Raw genomic sequence first — 19,903 nt, forward strand, 5'->3', positions numbered from 1 at the left:
ATTTGAACCCTCTAGTTTCCAGATCATTTATTTATGGCCAGTGTATGGCATTTTTTTGGGTGCAAACACTGTCCTTTAGCTTAAATAGTTCTTTTCCCTATCTGGTGTTTTACTCTCTTAATGTGTATATGGAAGACAATCATTTCCCCTCTCAGACTTTATAAGTCTAGGCCAGGGGTAGTCAACCTCCACACATGTGGCACATAGCAGGCCAGGGAGGGGACATGCACGACAGTGGAAGATTGGGCAGAGAGCAGAAAACATGGTAGCAAATTGGACAGGTGACAAGGATCTCAGGGAGGGTATGGAGCTAATTTGTAGCACATCCACCAAAAACACTGGTTAATCAAGCCATGCTTTTAGTTTCCTCTCATAAGATGGGCTGTTACATTTCCTCCAATCATCTTAGTAGCTTTCCTTGGCACCTGTCCCAATTTAAATGCATCTTTTTTGAAGACAGTTGACTAAAATTGTACACAGTATTCCACAAGGTTTCATTGGTGTTTTGTGCAGTTGTCCAATGGCATTAACATTTCCCCATCCCTAGTGGAAATACCTCCCCTGATATACTCTAGGATAATATTTGCCTTTTTCTCATAGCTATGTCACATTAAGAGATTTCAGTCATCCTTTGATCAACATCCCTTAGTCTTTCTCCTATTGTTTCTACCTCATGACCTCCCAGTTTATAGCAAAATATTTTATTACAAGCCCCCAAGTACATAACCCTGTACTTGGTACACTTCCATTTCATCCCATTTCTATTGCTCTAGTCCTCAATGTCATCCAGTGCTTTTTGTGTGATATTCTGATCCTCTTTTATATTGACAATGCCTCCACTGTGATATCATCAACCAATTCCATAAGCACACACTACTGTTTGGGGGCCTTAATTGACATATGAAATAAGATTGGGCCTAGGACCAAGTAACCTTCCTCCAGCCAAATACTTCCTTTTCAAAACAACATATTCCTATAACCCAGCGGTAGGCAAAATTGCAGATTTAGCTGGTGGCTGGACTCCATTTCCCACCAGCCCCTGCCCACGCCGCAATGACCAATCTCCATGGAAACTCAGGAGTGGTGAAGCACTGATAGAGTGGGGCTGTGACAGCCCCAAACTCCCAGGGTCTCCATGAAGACCAACCCGAGTGGCACTGGCATGGCACACGGCTGGGCAGAGATGCATCTGGGGCCAGGGCCAGAACTTGCAGCAGTGATAGCGCAGGCCAGAGCCGGGGAAGAGCCACAATCCACTGCCTGCAAGTCCCTGCTCGCAGAACTCACGCTTGTCACAGGGGCGTACGGGCAGATCACAGCTCTGCTTCAGCTCTGGCCCCACACCGTCACTGCTGCGAGATCCTAGCCCGGGCCCCGGAGCAGCAACCCTCTCAGCCACGTGCCCTGCCACCACTGCTCAGGCCAGTCTCCGTAGAGACCCTGGGAGCAAGGGGCCATGACAGCCCACACTGTCAGGGCCCACTGCTCCAGGGACCTCCATGGAGCCCAGCTGAAGTGGCATAGGCGGGGCTGCTGAGAAATGGAGTCCGACATGGGCCCGATCTGGCCCACGGGCCAAACATTGCCTACCTCTGCCATAACCCTTCCAGCTTGTTCCTTACCTATCTTTTCCACCTAAGCTAATGATTTTCCATGTGGTACTCACCCTGTTGCCTTACTATAGTCCACCTGGATTAGATCTATTCCATTTCCTTGGTCTAGAAAATCAGTTCTTATCACACAAAGATTAGCCTAGCACAACTTACCTTCAAGTAAATCCATATCACATTCACCTCCAGATTCCAATGTTTTCCTTTCAAAATATGTTCTGAAGCCTTGCATGCTACTGCAGTCAACTTAAGGGGCCCATAGATGCCCAGATTACCTTTTTCATTTCTTTTCAAGTACAGATAGTATGTTTACTATTCTTCAGTCTTATGGTACCATCCCCTTTAACAAGTTTATGTCTTGCTACTTGACCTGTGAACTAGCCACCTAGCCTTTGCTCCAATGTTCAACAGCATTGCCATTATTGAAAACTGAGGCAAAATATTCATTTAGTTTTGGGGCCATGACTACATTATCTTTCACGTCCACACAACCTTCACAGTAAAGCACCTCACTTTTCTTTTCCCTGTACTCTTTGTATTTATATCACTGATAAATGTCTTCATATGTATTTTAATATCCTTTGTCAGGTCTAACTCACCTTACCTCTTGGCAAGTCTCACTTTACCCTTTCTCTTCTTGACCTCTTAGACAGTTTCCCTTGCTAATCAGTCCTTTTTTCTATTTCTTTTAGGCCCTCTGCTTACTCTCAATAGCCTTTTCAGATAGTTATTCATCCATTTAGCTCCGAATCCCTTCTGTACAATTTCTCCCCCTTACCAGAATACAGGTTCCAGACAGCTATTGCACCTCTGACTAAAGAAATTCCTAGCCTCCTCCAAATTCAAGTCCCTGTGCTCTTCAGGCCATCTAACCTCACCAGCCAGTTCTCTTAATTTCTCAAAGCTTGCCCTTTTGAAATTGAGAACCTTAATTACAGACCAACTTTTGTGTATCCTTCCGTTTAATTTAAGGTGAATTAGCTTATGACCACTTGATCCAAGGTTATTGGTTATTGGCTAGGATCACATTTCTGATTATCAATATATCCCTATTTTCATCAGTTCTTTTCATAACATTCATGCTAAACCCAGCAGGGTTCTTAGAGTTAAGCCAATCCTGGCACTGCCCTGTGAGTACCAAGCATTTATTCCCATTAAACGTTATATGACACTTTTTGCAATCATGAGGGTGTTAACCCTAGTGTCATGGCCGAATTCCAGTCTTGATAATTGCCTCTCTCTACCTAAAATAATCCCCTGTGGTTTTATTCAGGGAACTACTCTTCAATCTCCCTCCTAAAGGTGTTGTGCAATGCAGCTAGTACATAATGACTGCCCTGTTTCCACCCCAACCCCCATGCCCCAAGTGGCTGCATTCAGATTGATGGAGAAATACTCTATATATGTAAGATAGAATCTAAAGTATACGAGAGACTTTTGGATCAATGGAAGATAATAATAACACCTTGCAACAACATGTATTATCTGCCCCGTCCTTGGATATTTGTAACTATGCACTGACTACCTACTTAGCCCAGTTGCTTCAGTCTTTTTTTTCCTAACATAGCCTCATTTTTTTTCTTCCTTGCTCCTTGTCCTACCATCTGAGAAACTGAAAAATTCTTGTCTTTTATTTACTTTATAACCTGAAAGGTATTTATAGAACATGGCATTGTGATCCCTTAACCACACCATGTTATTTTTGTTAGGTTATTAAAATCTCTCTCCTCAAAAAAATTGTTTTATTCTCAGTCTGCATAATTCTATTGCTTTTGCTGAAGGTGCCCTTCCAAAATTTGGGGGGTTGCAAACATATAAAACATTCCAGATATAGACTCACTAGGACAGCGGTGCCTCACCTTTTCATCCCATGGACCAGATGAGCAGCGCCAAGTCTGTCTGTGGGCCAGATACAGTCCATGGGCCCAATCTAGTCATGAGGCAACAGCTCAACCCAGGCCCAATCCAACCACACAAGGCTTGGAAATTTGGCAGTGGGAGAGCAGTGGCATTGTTAATTGCTGCCACTCCCCCATCGCCACATTTCTGGACTCATGGGGATTCCTGTGGACTGAATGACATGGCTCTGTGAGCTGGATTTGGCCCACAGGCCAGGAGTTAAGCACCCCTACAGTAGGAGAATAAAGATAAGCACTATGCTAGTTATCTATGGACTACTGTACCCATGTCTTCAACTAGCTAGTTTCTAGACAGACCCTTTCAAAATGAAAAAGCAGCTATTTGTTTCTTCTCCCTGTAACAAGACTTAGCTTTCAGATGTACTTAATCTCTCTGCTTTTACTGTATTGATCTAAACTCTTAAGGTTCCCTTGTCTTAAGGTTCCTTTGTCATTGGGATCCTTCCTCCTATTTTCTTCTGTGAAGTGAAATCATGAGAACTCATATCTGCAGGCTTAAAATGGTCATGAGCGCAAAAGGGGAAGGGGCTACACAATAGTCAACATGAGTGCAAAAGAGAAGAGAAACAGCACTTCCAGCCAGAAAACTACTGCTGGCCTCTTCTGGGACTGAACTTACATTCTTAGCTCTGCATGGCTGAGGTTGTACAGAGAGGGCAGAAAGGAAGAATCTGAGAATAGCCATTGAATATAGCATGTTTTGATCTGAGAGTATCACCAGGAATAATTTTATACAGAATTTAAGGTTTTTAAGGCCTGGCTCATCTGGAATGATCTAGTTGGGGCTGGTCCTGCTTTGAACAGGGGGTTGGACTAGATGACTTCCTGAGGTCCCTTCCAACACTAATTTTCTGTGATTCTAGGATTTTTCAGTATACTGTAAAAAAATTGTAAGAACTCCCTCACCTTATTCATGCTGACAAACATAGGTGCCGACTTTGCTGATGGGTGGGGTTTTTTGCATCTCTGCGCCAAGCCCTGTGCATACCCAGAAGAGGTAGCACTTTACTTCAACCCGGCTCACCCAGTGTGGCTCATGGGTGCTGAACACCCACTATTTTTTTTTGGTGGATGCTTGAGCCCCAGAACACCCAGAGTCAGTGCCTATGTTGATAAACAAGGAAGGGAGATTACAAGCAGCTGGTAACCACCTCACAAATGGGCAATGCTTGGAAGGCCATTGGGACTATGCAGAGGTCAAGACTTGCCAGAGATGACTTAGTTGTTCTCACGGGTCTCTTCCCCTCTCTGAGAATTGACAACAATCAGGCCCCCAGCTGTTCCACTCTACCAGCTGTTCCATCTACCCTTGTCAGGTACCATCTTCCCATTTTGGGAAGATATGGGCTTTAAAGCAGCTTCTTTAAAGAACTAGACAAATTTCACCTTTTGCAGTGTTCTACAGTAATTTCAATGTAAAGACATAGTTTTCTCATAGGATGCATCTACACTAGCAAGATTAATGCCAGTAACAGCAAGTCCTAACAGGAATGTACCAATCTGGTCCTATGACTCTAATGGAAATTAAGTTCAGGTGAGGTGTTTTTTCATCATCATGAAAAGAGAATTGGTCATAAAAACTGCTCCCATCTGTATCAGAATAAAGTCAAGAACTTTCAAGTCAAAAACAAAGATATGCCTTCATGCCAGAACAGTCAATTGTCTAACAGTTAAGACACTTACTTGGGATGTTGGAGATATGCGCTTAAGTTCTGCTTTGCCTGATTCAGATCAGGGATTTGGACCTTAGACCCCCACAACTCAGGTGAGGGCTTTAGGATACTCTGGAGCACTGTTGAGTACTCATGGTTTCTGCCTCTCAAAGACCAAAAATTCCATCATGGACCAGACACACAACTCCTTTTCAAATGGTATATAAAAACCCAGGAAAAGGAATTGTCATTTTCTGACAAAAATCTGTGTAGCTGAAAAATTCCCAACCAACCCCAAATGAAAAACTGCTTTAAGCCATACCTGAGTTAGTGTTTCTGCCACAGCGGGTAGCTGCTGACATATATGAGTAAAGTACTAATTTTGCAAGTGTCGATGAGGCTTTACAGCATTGTCATCCTAAGTAGCTATTTGAGGTTATTTTTCATTAAAAGTAATGCAGTTTGATTACCATCATTCTTCCACATTCTGTCCCCTTATGCAGCATGATGAGCAGCTATATTTTGCCAATATCTAAACTGCCCTATATTTAGTCAATCTTCCCTATTGGCTAAAGAGCTCCACATTTTTTTAATAGCAGTCATTGTAACTTCTTGTTCTTCTTAGAACTTCTTGTTCTAAGTTTCTTCAAGGAGTATTTTCACTAGCTCAGTATGACCAGAACACATTGCAAGCATAAATTACAAAATTAACATAGAAAAGTGCTGTAATAGTAATACATTTATTAGCATGCTATAATAGTCATTTTTTACATTTCTTTTTGCTATCAGATATTGTTTTTTAAAAATTTGGCAGAGTGTAGCATAATTGAATTGATTCAGTGAATACAGCTTATCTAGTTAAATGATTTACTTCATTTCTAATTTTTAGCATTACTGATTTGTATTACTGTTGTTTCTCTGAATATGTACCATGTCAAAGGACAGATAATGACTTAATTGGCTCTTTGTTCTATCAGTCAACTGTAGAATTGTTTATTATATTTTCTATTCATGGTCAATCACTGATCATCTATCTATAGTCCTGCTCCTCTTCTCTGCCTCCCTTCCTTCCTCTCCTCCTCCCTTCAGACCTCCCTGCTTTCTACCTTCCTCACTGTATAGATTCTAGCATCTCCTCTCTTCTTCCCCTTCCCTGATCTCTTACTCCTTCTCCTCTTCACAAATTCATACACCTGCCTGCCACTCCTTCACACTCTTCTCTGTGTCTCCAGTGATCTGTATCCCACTCCTGCTTCCCGCTTCCCACACGATTAGTGTTACCACCTCTGCCCTTCTGGAATATCTCCCCCAAATTGCACTTTCCTCCACCTGCATCTTCTCCAAGATTACAGTCATCCCTATCCCCTCCACCTCCCTGCTCTCACAGGGTGATGTCAGAAGAGGGAATACAGATATCTGAATCTCCCTCTGAAATCATTTCCACTGGACCTCTCTCTCATGTGGGCTTCTCATTTCCACATGATCCTCTGCCAGTCATCCCCAGAGAAACATGTGGTATGGGCTCTAGGGTTCTGCTCTCCTGTTCTAACTGCTTTCCAGCCCTCCTCTCATCTCCATCGGACAATATTCCATCCAACTCCATTCATGTCTCCCCTCCATGTGGATGTCATCTACTGCCTAACTACTCTCCACTACTTTTCTCAGTGACTCCTTTTCCCTTTCCCAACCTCATCCTTAGTGATTCCTTCTATGACCCACCTTCCATCACATTCAGCTCCTTTCTCTGTTTCTTTGCAAGGCCTGTCTCACACTTATCCAAAGTTCAGACTGATCACTGGTATAACCCTCCTCAAGCTTCTGAAAGAAGGTAAGTATCCGTACAGCCTTGCACCAGCATAGATACATTTTTCCTCCTTCAGGCCTGTCAACTCATTCATATAATACTACTCCTCCATTCTGACTCTATACCAGAAATCCAGGCTTTTTCTCCTTCCTTTAGCCATCCCTTACTCCTAGCCATCTTTCTTTCTCCCTCCCCATAAACAATCTTGATAAGTCGTCAGAAAATATGATCAGCAAGCTTCTTTTCCTCCTCTTTCAGGCATTTCACAGTAGAGCCTCCCCTTGCCTATATAGTCTTATCTCTTATTTTGCCACTTCAAGTTTATATACCCAAGCTTTTTGTCCTACTCCATATCCTTCCTCAAGGTACATGTCTGCAACAAAGCCTACAGTAAATAAACAGTATACACTGTGGAAATGAAGAACTACGATCAAGTTTGCAATCAGTTAACACTTGGTGAAGGGGGATGGAAGAAGTGAAAGTCAAACTCTAATAAGCTATTCCAGTGGGGGGCTAACCCTTTTGGCAGGCATGCCACAAATTAGCCCCACGCCCTCCCTGAGTACCACTCCAATTTCTTTCCCCTCACTGATCTGTGCTCTGCTTTCTGCTCCCTCCCCTGTGCTCCTTGACCTATCAGCCTCTGTGCTATATGGTCCTCCCAGATCTATATGCCATGCACAGAAGCTGCCTGTGCCACTTGTGGCATGTGTAGCATAGGTTGACCACTTCTGGGTTACATCATGCTCTTTCCTTGTTTGTTACTTTGACCTGTTGAACCATGTCTTAAAATATACAGTAAGATATAAAAGACAGAGATGACCTGTTTGCATTTGTATGTGTTGCTACAGTACCTAACACAAGGGGGTCCAGATATGATTAAAGCTTCCGGGAATAGCAGTAATAATAATACTTGGTGCAATGTAGAGCAGAGAGACTAAGGTTTTTATAAAACAATAAAGAACTTACCGAGCCATACAATTCCCCTTTCTCATTCATTCCAAGGTAGAGTCCACTGTCAACCCCTCGAATGCTGACCAGGCCCACTGCTATACTGATAAATTCCAGTATACCTAGAAAATTCAGAACAGAAAAGGTACAGATTGTTTCCATTTAATGACTTTTGCTGTTGGTGTATCACTAACAAAGAAGGCGATATTATCAAATTCTGCTTTAGGACTATGTTGCCGAGAAGTTAAAGAACTACTGACTAAATTTGTTTTTAAAAAAGAAAGGTACTTGAAACAGTTAAGTCTCTTAAATCTGCTACAATGATGCATTGCAGATAGCACAAGGGTGTCAAACCAAGAGATTATTCTCAACCTTTCCCAGAATTTTTTAAACAAAAAACTCTGCAGCATGTTCCTATTACACAATATTAATCGGTATCCTGATTTGCACCACAAACAATCAATTCGAAAGAAAAATGTCAAGTATTTAGATAGATTCTTTAATAAAGTTAATCATGGCTATAAAATGTGTTTTGCCAAATAAATCCCTAAAATGGTTTAATCAAAACTGCAAAAGGAAAATAACTGTTATGCATTTGCTATGAAAAGCATTTACTTCCAAGCATCACAGAATGAGGAATACATTGAAAGAGATCTACTCACAGTATGATCCTCCAAAGGCTTGAGAAATGAAAATCTGTGGTGCAGTCCAGAGCCTCACAGACATTTGTCTACAAATTAATTATCTGACTCTTGGGAATATATTATTAACTCATCCCAACTTTGAAAATTAAAATATTCCCCGACCTAAATAATAGCGCGTAAATGGTTAAGTACTCATGTACATTTTACAGTAACCTCATAAAGAGGCAATTGTGCACCACAGATAAGAACATTCTGCAAAGAAACATTGCTTCCATAAAACCCCTTATGTTCAGCATAAATGTACGTTGATACAGCAAGTATCTGCATCAAATATCAAGCCACTAGCTCCGTGCCCCCTCCTCTTCCTTTCCATCAAATTGCTTACCTCATCACTAAGGATGCTAGCATGGAGGTTTGCATAAATCTAGAATTCTAGTGGAACAAAATGGAAATAGTTTTCTATTTTGGAATGTTGATGCAAGGTTATTATGATCTCAAAATAGCTATGCTGCAACATTCATACAGAAGCCTATTGCTGCAGTAAGCTACTTTCTGAGCCACATAATAAAATGTAGAGCAGCATTTTCAGTATATTTGTAGAATGTGCATGTCCAGGCATCAACATAACTATTTTTAAAAGCTATTAGAAATTATCTTTACACGAAACTGTAAAGTAACAGTGTAATATTGAAGCATTGAGTCTCATGTGGCTAATAAAAAAGCACATTCATGGATTTTTGAACAATTAATTTTGTGTCTCACAAAACAGGTTGTGTGTTAATCAATAACAAGCATGAGTCACATAAATCTAAGAAAGTATAGGTTGAAGCCTATGGGAAAACTTTATAGCCAAGATAATGTAAAGATGAAACATTCCGTATAAGGAATCATTGATCATTACTTTATATATTATTCAGCATGACAAAATGTAACCCTGACTTAAGACCTGGGAGTCTTAAATAGATTTGTAACTATGTGCATGGAAAGAGGCCTCACAAATGTTGTGGGAAAATATCTAGTAATTACGGAATTATGTTTCTGAAGTAATAAAAAGTGGTACTATACTATATGCAATATTTATGGTAGCATCTCCGATACAATCAGTCTACTGAAATTATTTAAATATTCCCCTTATTTCTGGATATGTTCAAATCCTGTTAATAAAGCTTTGTCTGTAAAGCTTTCACTGTGTATCATATTACTCAATAATATATATTACCAAGCGATTTTAACTGAGGCCAATCTTATATTAGGTGTGTATTATTCCACATTGTAGCTAAGTTTGTAAGCTTGGCATCTTTCACATCAATATGAAAGTAGTGTGACCTTAATTGCTACTCTAATTTCACATATTTGGGTGTGCACTGCTGACTGTCATAAAAAAAATCAGTCACGTGCTACTGCAAATGCAGCAGGAGACCTTTTAAGGTCCTTAGCAATGAGCACCTACAAATTTGAAATGTAGATAGCTTCTCTAAACTATTCACAGCTCATTCACAACAAGTTTTATATGCAAAATTGCAAAGTAATTCAAGAGATTATTTTGGGGCTTCTCTTTCTGTCCTTACTCAAGCAAAACTTAATTGGGAGTTTTGCCAGTTTGAGGATTGCATGATTTGGCCCAATGCCCTTGTGAATATTTTCACTTTATAGTTTATATAATGTGCACACAGTACTTAAGAGCTGAAGCAGATATTTAAAAAGATAGTCTCCCTTAAGAATTAAACTGATCAGAACAGTCTGAATTTGACAGGTTGGACCCCATTTCCAGTTAGAAATTCTGGAAGCTTCCAAAATAAAGAAATACATTTCTAAAAATGTTTGATCTTGAATCCCCTCTTCTTAAACATTAAGCATTGAGTTAAACTAGCCCATTTTAAGGCAGGAAGTTAACTTCCATGTGAGGAGGTCAGGAAGAAACTTCTCTGTGGGAAGGTTATTCCAGAAATGTCCACAATCAACATTTTTGCACCTTTTTTTAAAAGTTCCAATGTCCCCGGCTGGAGACAAGATACCAATTTGATCGCTTCTGGCAATCCCCACTTCCTAACAATATCAAGACCTTCCATGACATTGTACTGCATATCTTTTACGAAAACAAACTGAACTTCAATCTAGCCAATGCATCATACAAAATACCCAAGAATGGAACCTGAGAATACGTTTCTCTTGAACAACTTTGCAGCTGGGGATTGCATTTCCTCCATACTTGGGACATTTGTGCAATTTGCTAAGTACAATGCTTTCCTCCTTGGCTTGCAATTACCCCTAAAATGCCACAAACAAGTAACTAATACAGGAGCTAAGCATCACTGCCAGCAGCTTATTTGTGAAATTTTCTGAGAGGATGTAATGAGGTGCCCAGCACATAGGAGGGAAGCCACAGAGGACCTGGAGACAGAGAGCAAGGTAAATAGCACTGTGTTGCAATATATTTAGCAAGCAATAATATTGCCTCAGAAAGACAGAGAGAGAGAGCAGGGAATAGAAAGAGAGACTCCCTGGCTAGGAAGTTGTGACAGTTCAGGCTCATGGAGCAGACTCCAAGGGGCTGGGGGAGGAGGGGGCGCGGGGGAGCAGAGGCCAGGCGGGATTTCCCCAGGCTTTCCTACTCCCGCGGTTCCGTCCCCCGACACCTACTGCCTGCTTTTAGAAGGCTCCGCGTTTGCACTCAGCTGGAACGAGCCTTGCAGCTGGGGTGTGCTCCCTGCCAGTCACAGCTGCCACCTCGCCGCCTCCTCCGCCACATTATGCCAATTAAGAGCCCCCAGAGCAGAGACGGCAGCTCCAGGAGGCGGGGCGGGAGGAAGCTGCTTTAGTGTTAGGCTTTGACTGAGCTGCCTGCTTCCCCCCCCTCGCTCCGCGCGGCTGGCAGGCCGAGCTCCCCAGTGCTGCGGGCAGCATCCCCTGCCTGAGGGCGCGGGGAGTCAGACCTGGGGGCTGGGGCAGGCGCGGGAAAGGGCCGAGAAGCCGGGGGGGATGGCAGGAACCAGCCCCCGCCGCGCTCGTTTCCGGAGCTATTGTGTGCCCGGCCGCTGCCCGCGGAGCGCTGCAGAGATGCTCCCGCTCCCGGGCGCGCGGAGATGCTGCCCGGCCCCGCACGAGCGCCGACCTAATGGGGCTGTATCAGTCCCGGGCGAGTTGCGGAGGCGGAGCTGGTCCCGCCTCCCCGCGCGGCTGCTACAGATGCTGAGCGCTGCGCTTCCTGGTGACAGCAGGTCCCGGGAGCGGAGGTCACCTCGGCAGCTTTTTTTTTTTCCCTGCATGCTCCTGATTTTTTTTTTTTTTTCTCCTGCTGTGCATGCAGCCCTGGTGCTGACGCACGGCGCCCCCCCGCCGGATTCACAATGACTCCGCTGTCTGCCCAATGCCCTCGACTAAAGGAGACTGCATCAAAAAAAAAACCCTTTGTCACCCGGGGGATCGCGGGAGCTGTGCGCAGGGGACCCGCGTCTGCCGCCGCCCACAGATTTTGGGAGGAGGGTGTTGCAAAAATGCCAAGAGCCCTTGGCTGGGGCAGCTCCAAGCTCCCCGGCTAGTGCCCGAGGTGTCGCTGCACGGCCCCAGCGCCCCCTTCCCCGGCTAGGGCCGGGCGAGGTGCTGGCAGTGCCAGCGACGCGGGGGGACACAGCCCCGGGCCACGTGCACTGAGAAGGGCCCCGGCAAAAGCAGCGCCAGGGCTGCCCCCTCAGCCCCGGGCAAAGCCCAGCGGCTCAGCGCTCCCAGCCTCACAACACGGCTACGGGGGGAGGCAGCTACAGGGTGGGGGGACGACACCTAGAGGGAGGGGTGTTGGGGGGGTGCTGGGAGCTGCGGCGCCGCAGGGCTGGCAGCGCTGCCCCCGGCCCGCCCTGGGGCGCCCCGCCCGCCCCCCGGGGCCTGAAAGCCATTTGTAAAAATAGCTGGTGGCACGATCGCGGCCGCCGCAGCGCTGGCGGGGAACAGCTGGCGGGCGCGGGGGAGGGGGCGAGGACCCCGCAGAGCCCCTCCCGCCGCTCCCCGGGCAGAGCCGCGCCGCCGCCGCCGTACACCTGCTGGCGGCGGGAGCCCGCAGCCCGCGCCGCTCCACGCACCCAGTGCTCCCGCTTCGCATCTCCCGTACAAAGCGTGCCTAAGGCGCCGGAGCAGCGCGCGGCCTCCTGCCCGCCCCGGCCGGAGCGGCCCCGAGGCCGGGCAGATACGAATACCACCTATAAACCTTCCTCCCCCCGGTCGCTGGAAAGCCCAGCTGCAATTTATTGCATGTCCCTCCGTATTTTATTAGACGTTTTATTGCCTTTATCTCGGGTCGTGCAAGACACCGGAGGGAACTCCAGCTGCACTTTTTTTTTTTTTTTTTTTGGCTGGGTTGTTTTGCCGCCAGCTTTGCAAGGGGGCCAGCGGGGGGAGTCGGGCCAGGGCTCTGGGAGCTGCGGCGGGGCCAGAAAGGTGGGTGGGTGCGACGGGCAGGAGCGGCTCTAGAGCAGGACCCTGGCATTTCCCAGGGGCAACAGGACGGGCTGGGCCTCTGCAAGAGTGGATCCTGCCCCCTCCGTGCCGGAGCCCTTTGGAGATCGTCAGTCCCCGGCGGGTGTTATCTAAGCAGCCCCACCTCGCACTACCGCGCAGCTTAGATCCTGTTCGACATCTGGTAGTCAAGCATGCGGGGGGGGGGGGCGGATCACCCCAGGACTTTGTTTTAACGACCTAGTTTGAGTGCTGTCAGGTGGGTTCACTCACAAGTTAACTCCTTCCGAGAGCCTGGCCGGCTGGCTAGCTCCAGGGGGCGCGATCCCCCCCACACACGCACACCCCCCTCCTGAAACACGGAGTTTGTCCGTGCAGAGTGGCTCGGGGCTGTGTATTCGCCCAGCCTTCAGCCTTGCCCTGGCAGAAGGGCTGCTCCAGGCCCATCTGCCGGGGGCGCTCGGGCTCTTGGTCGTGGCTGAAGCCGCAAGCCCTCCAGCCTCCCTCCAGCCCTCGATGCTGAGTCACAAATAGCGCCCGCTGGAAATGAAATCTGCGGAATGCTCTTTAAAATTAGCTCCGGGCTTCACGCGCGCATAGCTCCGGAAAGCCACATTTTGCGGCATGCCGCTGCCTCCCTCCCGGCGGCCCCGCGCCGGCTCTGCCCTGGATACCTGCCCGCGGCCCCGCGCCTACCTTCCGGGCCGGCGGAGCAGCCTCTCGTGCCGGCGGCTGCTCGGGCAGGTGCTGCAGGGGGAGAAAGAAGGAGCAGCCTGCCTTCGCGTGCGTACAAGGCGGTAGCCACTCCCTGGAGGAAACTCGGTGGATTTGCAATGGTCGTGGTTAATGATTAACACCCCCCCCCCACCCTTTAAAGTCGCGAAATCAGCCCATTCAGTAGAAACGTCCTGAACACAAAGCCTTCCCATCTTCTTCTCCCTGAGCCGCAACTTGAGGACACGGGAGGCTGCTACTAAAAATACCGAGACTTCGCTAAGTGCTCTTGCTTTGCTGCAGTTGTGCCACTCGTCCAGCAGCAACCCCGGACCCCAGCCATCGTCGCCACCACCACCAGCAGCAGCATCCAAATCCAGCCTCCTCCCCCCTTAGTTCTAGCACATTTCATCACATGGCCGCTAAAGGGTTAAGGATAATACCTACCAAATCTGCTGTGGTCTTGCCTCGTTCCCTGGATAGTACCATTGGGGAAGATTTCTAAATGAAATCCAGTCCTGCAGTAGAGCTGCCTCCGCCTGAGGATCCCCTTTAAATGGTCCAAGTCAGTGACTGCAGGCCCCCTGGGTAGCCCACCTGCCTCGGACTGACCCAGGTGGTCACTTAACAAAACCGGACTATCCACCGGCAAAACAGGCACATTCCCAAAGGCTACTGCATCCTGCACACCGAAATAGTTCCCAACTTCACCTAAGGGAGCCATCAGAAGATTCTGCTTTTAGAGAATAAGAGCAAACAATAATGATGGTGCCAAACCCAGGAGATACAAGATTAGGTATATCCACTCCACTCCCCTCCCTACTGCGGTTACAGAGAAAATGTTCTTTCTTCAATCCATTAAATGCATAAATAAAAGTAATATTCTGGCTGGAGTGGCACAGGTTCAAGGTCAAACCAGTTAGTCTAAGAAACCACCACTTTCTACTCACACACTGACATATGTATAAACATCTATATGTGTATCTCGCTATATGTATAGATAGATCCCCAGCTCTTAGCAAGCAGTAAGGTCTTCAGCCCATCCAACTGTAATAAGGAAAAAAATCCGTAGTTTCTCCATTTGGTTTAAGACAAGAATGACCATAGCAACTTAAATACCTAGGCGTTATAGGGATTTTTTTTAAGATGCACAGGCTACGTCAGGATTTATGGATTCTGACTCCAGAAAGGCATGCGCTGTTTTTACTCTATAACAGACTGCATACATCAGCATGAATCCTGCAAAGGGGGGTGGGGGATCTCACGTTGTTGGCTGAGATAAATCCAAAAAAAAAAAAAAAAAAAAACTTTTGACGTCCAAATCTATTATCCAGAATCCTCAGGAGGCTCCGCAGATGTCCATTGGTTTAGGATTATTGGCGATCCACAAGCAAAGCAGAACCGTACAAGTGCTTGTGTCTGTCTTGGCTGGCTCGAAACAGGTGTTGCTTCTGCAGGGCTCGCTGTGCAATGTTGTACTCCAGCACTGAGCTGCAGCTCTTGACTGTGGGTCTCCATCCAGCACGCAGAGTGGCGCAGGAAGAGGCATTGGGCTGGGTTTAAGGTAGTCCTGATTGCTGCCGGGAGGATTCTCCGCGGTCCTAGCGCCCAGCTCTACCTGCTGCAATACCGCTCCCCTTCCAGCTCTGCCCTCCTTCGAGCGGCTCTAGCTGCTCTGCGGCAATCGCGCCTGCAAAGGAAGAAAGCGGCGGCCAGAAACTTTGTGGTGGGCAGGAGCCGGGCGCTCCCTGGACAAAGCGGCGCTGCCGCGGGAGGCAGCAGCTCCCGGCAGATGCCTGCAGTAGCCCAAGTCCACCGTGACATTGAGGAAACCCCCCCTCGCTCCGCTGCTTAGCCGGGGCTGGGCTCCGCCACTCCCGGGCTGCATCCCATCGGCCGCGGAGTGCGAAGCCTGGTCCCCCGGGCCAGGTGCTGCGTGCGGCCAAAGCCGCGGCTTGTGCCGCTGCCCCTTGTGCCCATCGCTGCAGTTTCAGTGCATGCTGGATGTGCCGCAGATCCCCCCGCCCCAATTCCCCTCCCTGGTGCATTCACCACGGCTGGACTTCGCAGCACCGCGGAGGCGCCCCTCGGGGCCGCGCGGGGGAGAGCTCCAGCTCAACCCGGCCGCGCTCCCCAGCCCAGCCCAGTCCTTCCTGCTTCGCTTCCCTGCCATGCGGGGCTCCCCCCTCCCAGAGCCGGGCTTTCCCCCTGCAAAGCGCCGCACACCCACGGCAAGGCTGGGCCCTGTGCCCCCCTCCCACGACGTCACGGCGCTGCGGGCCAAGGGGGGCGCAGAAGGTTCCCTGCAGCAAGGCTTGGGTGTGCTCACGTGGAGGGGAAAGACAATTCCGTGAGCCCGCTGGAAGGGGAGGAGGGCCAGCGCCTGGGGAGCAGGCTGCTTGGGAGGGATGTAAGAGCGCGGGGGATACTTCTCCAACGTGGCAGGGCACAAGGCTGTGCAGGCTGGAGATCCTGCCTGGAGAAGAGCTTTGCAACACGGACTTGCTGGTTCTTTTAGCTTAGGGGAAGCACCACAAACTGGAGTGACCTTTCCCACTTTCTCCAGGTATAGCAGCCCTGTCTTTTACCCGAGGGATCCCATCCTTCCTCTGCCCCTACCCCCTCCAGTGTGGGCAGCCACTTCAGAGGGAGGGACCAGGATTATCATTATCTCCTATTTTTGTGATCATGGTTGTAACTTGAGTATGTCATACTAGCTATTTTTATGAAACTAATTATCACACCCTGTTCCACTGACACATATGGGGCCTGTTATGCATGTATTAACTTTACTGTGGTGGTTACTGTTTGTATTATGACAGGATCCAGAGGCCCCTGCCAGTAGCTGTGTTGGCAAGTGCTTGATGCTGTACAAACAGAAAGAGATACAGTTACTGCCCCAAGGTGTCTACTTAGTAGGATTTAATTGTTCAGTGGTAGACAAGAAAAAGGTAAGACAGCCTCTTCTAGCTTTATAAATAAAAATTGTGGTATTCTTCAGGAAGGGCCTAAAGCACTGTTATCACAACTGTGTACATTGCTGACATGCCCAGTGGTGATAACTGTGAAAACCTGTAGAAATATTTGAAAAAAATGCAGAACTCCCTGTGTCATACATTTATTGTTGTCAGGGTTCACAGCTTTATTATAGTAGGTAATGTAGGCACCTGGGATAAAAGAGATGGTGTCTGCCCTGAAGATTTTATATTTCTAGCATATGATGAAAAACAACAGGTGTATGCTTCAAAGAAGGGAGGATAAGGAGAGAAGGCACAGACATGAATAGCATAAGAAACAGCAGGCCTACCTAACATCAAGCATTTTGTGACAGAGGCAAGTTTTAGAGAGAGCCAAAGAAGAACAAAGTAGTGGCTTATGGATATTAATGGAAACTCTTTTCATACCTAATGGGTTACATGGGAGAGAACCCAAAAACCCTTGCTAGAAAATTACTTTAGCAGTTAAGACTTGCACCATTGGCAAAGAAGTGGTAATATAACAAAGTGATGGTACAGATTAATATGTGTTGATCTACCACATATTAGAAATTAGAATTAGAAACAAGTGGAAAGGGTATTCCCAACTCCTCCCCAGTGATATAAAGAATACATTTCTAACCCTGCAGGATGATGAGAAATTGGATTTTAAATCTGTCACCAGTCCAAGTTTGAATACCATCCAGCCTGTGTTTCAAACCAATATTATATGGGAAGTACATTTTATTTTGGAGGGTAAAGAGATATTTTTGCTAGTTATTTTTTTTAAAGGCACTTAAAAAGATGCATATGCCAACATATACACATATTATGGGATATAGAAGATTTTGTGGTATAAAGGTTTTCTCTAACTTGAGGCTTTGATGTCTGAGTTATTTCATAAGGATTAAAGCCACACATGAATTATGCAGGTCTTCCCCAAAATTACATTAATCTGTGAGTAGGCAGTGCTCCATATGCTGTATAAAGTCAAATTTACCCCTCCACAAAAGTTTGGTTTCATTGATATCTCAAGCAATATTAAAAGTCTGCACTTTTATTCCAAAGATATTCATTCAGGAACATCTCTACCACTGGTCCCCTTCAACAAGAGATTCCCGCCCACCTCCCTATAGCCTGGCAGAGTTAAAAGACTGCATCTGCCACAATGAGTCATCAGAAGTTACTCAGCAGCTTTATGCAGGATTTTAGCTCCCACTGACAGAGTGGGTCAAAAAAAGCCCTGCATCCCTATGCAGGGTCATAAATCTTGGCACTGTTACATCATTGTGTATTCTTCCCACATGTACCACATCAATATGGTATTTGTGTGATAGGGTGAATGTATAATGTAACTTTTACCCAGGATGGAGAATACTCTATCCTGGACCAACCACATGATATATCTAAAATCCTGTGCCTCACAACCTTGTAGAGGTAGAAATGGATTTTCTGTACCATAAAAAATATAAGATCCAGAGTTTTCCAGTAAGATACATAATGTTTGTGTGTAGTCATAGAAATTCTTGAGTTATCAGACCTTAAATCGCTACATTTTCATATAGGGAAAAGCCTATTTAGTATGGAGTGCACCAGAGAAAAAGCTAAATCTATGTCTTGCTCCCTTAATCTGTAGGAAAATCTGCTCGTATCTGAACAAATTAATGCTTCAGACAATGTTAACTCTCGTTCTGTGTCTAAACCCCTATAACTGAAAAAGGCTGTTTAACTAGATGTGGATATAAGATCCATTGTGAGTTTCTTTCACTAAATGATTGCCTGCAAACACAGGGGATTGGTTTTGATGGCCCAAGAGTCCCTTTCCAATCTTACATTCCTATGTTCCTTGCCTTCACGGTGCCATGAAGAGGAGACCTGTCAACACTATGAAGGAATCAGATCTCTGTGGGGCTGTTACTTCCTTTTTTCCAGGTCCCGCAGATGTTGGAAGTTACAACATGTGCCTCTATAGGCTCCGAAATAACCCACTGTGTGAACTTAAGGAGGTTTTCCATACTATCCTGCAGATTTCATTGTAGGAAGACAAAGCTTTATTATTGCTGATCTAGCACTATGCAACATTTGCAATGGGAGGACTTTGCTGCATATATAACCAACCTGTCCATGCCTTGAAGGGTTTACTTTCACTAGGGAGATATGATACAGGATAAAATGAACAGAATAATACACAAATGAAAAACCTTGCTTGCAAAGGCAAGCATAGCTCTGAAATGTAGGCACTATTTCAGGCTTCATCACAAGAATTCTGACTTCGAAGGTACTTTGAAATAAGCTGTACGTATGAACAAACTGTGTTGCTGTGTTGCAGCATTTCCCTCCAAAGAGGCAGGGGCAGGGAGGGCAGTCAACTATTAATAGCACCAATGAAACCTGCAAAGAAGAAATGGCTGGGCAAATACTATTTCAATTTAGTAGTTGAAGACTGCTTACACCCCTGGCTACAAAATTCTAGATTACCAGAAAAAAATCAGTAATATACCTCTAAAATGATTTGGCCATGGACTTCAAGTCGCCCTACCCTATAAAATAAATGCTTATAAGTCTGAAGAAGATTGACGTACCAGAATACAGTTCATTTCCCATTTCAGAACTACATAAGAATACATCTAAAATCAGATACTGCTAAAAGACTAGAATCTTGGAGTATTTCAACAACCCTCATGGCACCAAGACATTGGCTGCTGTTGTCCCCTTTCTTCACCTACAGCAGGTTAAGATGTTATGTCTTGTGGTTCTGTCAGGGTTGATTGTAGTTTTGCCAATAGGTTTAACAATGGGTTTGTATAGAATGGTTTGGATAGGGATGATTCTGCCTCAGGCAGAAAGTTGGACTACATGACCTCTGGAAGTCCCTTCCTGCCCTCTTTCTCTATGATCCTAAAGAAGGAAATATGGAAAAGTGAAACACACAAGAACTATATTTTGCCTGTGCTGAGTAATTGACATATATAAAACTTTTCAAGCTAGAGGATTATAAAATGCACTGTGAATTTTACACATGGGATTCCAAGTAAAAGCTGTTAACAGGTAGAACTAGAAGATCAAACTAGAAAAGAGAAGGGCAGCAAGGATGGTCAAGGTATGGCAAGGCTTCCATGTAAGGAGAGACTTAATAGGCTGGGGCTTTTCACTTTAAGGAAAAGAAGACTGATGGGGATATGTGAACG

At 45.9% G+C, this 19,903-nt stretch overlaps 1 protein-coding gene across 1 annotated transcript in view; it reads right to left on the reverse strand.

The window, feature by feature from the left end:
- FGF9 (fibroblast growth factor 9) overlaps positions 1-15,748 on the reverse strand; it is a 31,478-nt gene extending 15,730 nt beyond the window's left edge. Inside the window, exons 1-2 of the mRNA XM_006271093.4 lie at positions 14,188-15,748; positions 7,955-8,058 (exon numbers count right to left, since the gene is read on the reverse strand). Coding sequence (XP_006271155.1) covers positions 7,955-8,058; positions 14,188-14,464 — 381 coding nt within the window. The 5' untranslated portion in view covers positions 14,465-15,748. The remainder of the gene's footprint in view (positions 1-7,954; positions 8,059-14,187) is intronic.
- Positions 15,749-19,903: the final 4,155 nt, after the last annotated feature.

This window comes from Alligator mississippiensis, chromosome 1 (genome assembly GCF_030867095.1).
Source record: "Alligator mississippiensis isolate rAllMis1 chromosome 1, rAllMis1, whole genome shotgun sequence".
NCBI classification, from domain to species: domain Eukaryota; kingdom Metazoa; phylum Chordata; order Crocodylia; family Alligatoridae; genus Alligator; species Alligator mississippiensis.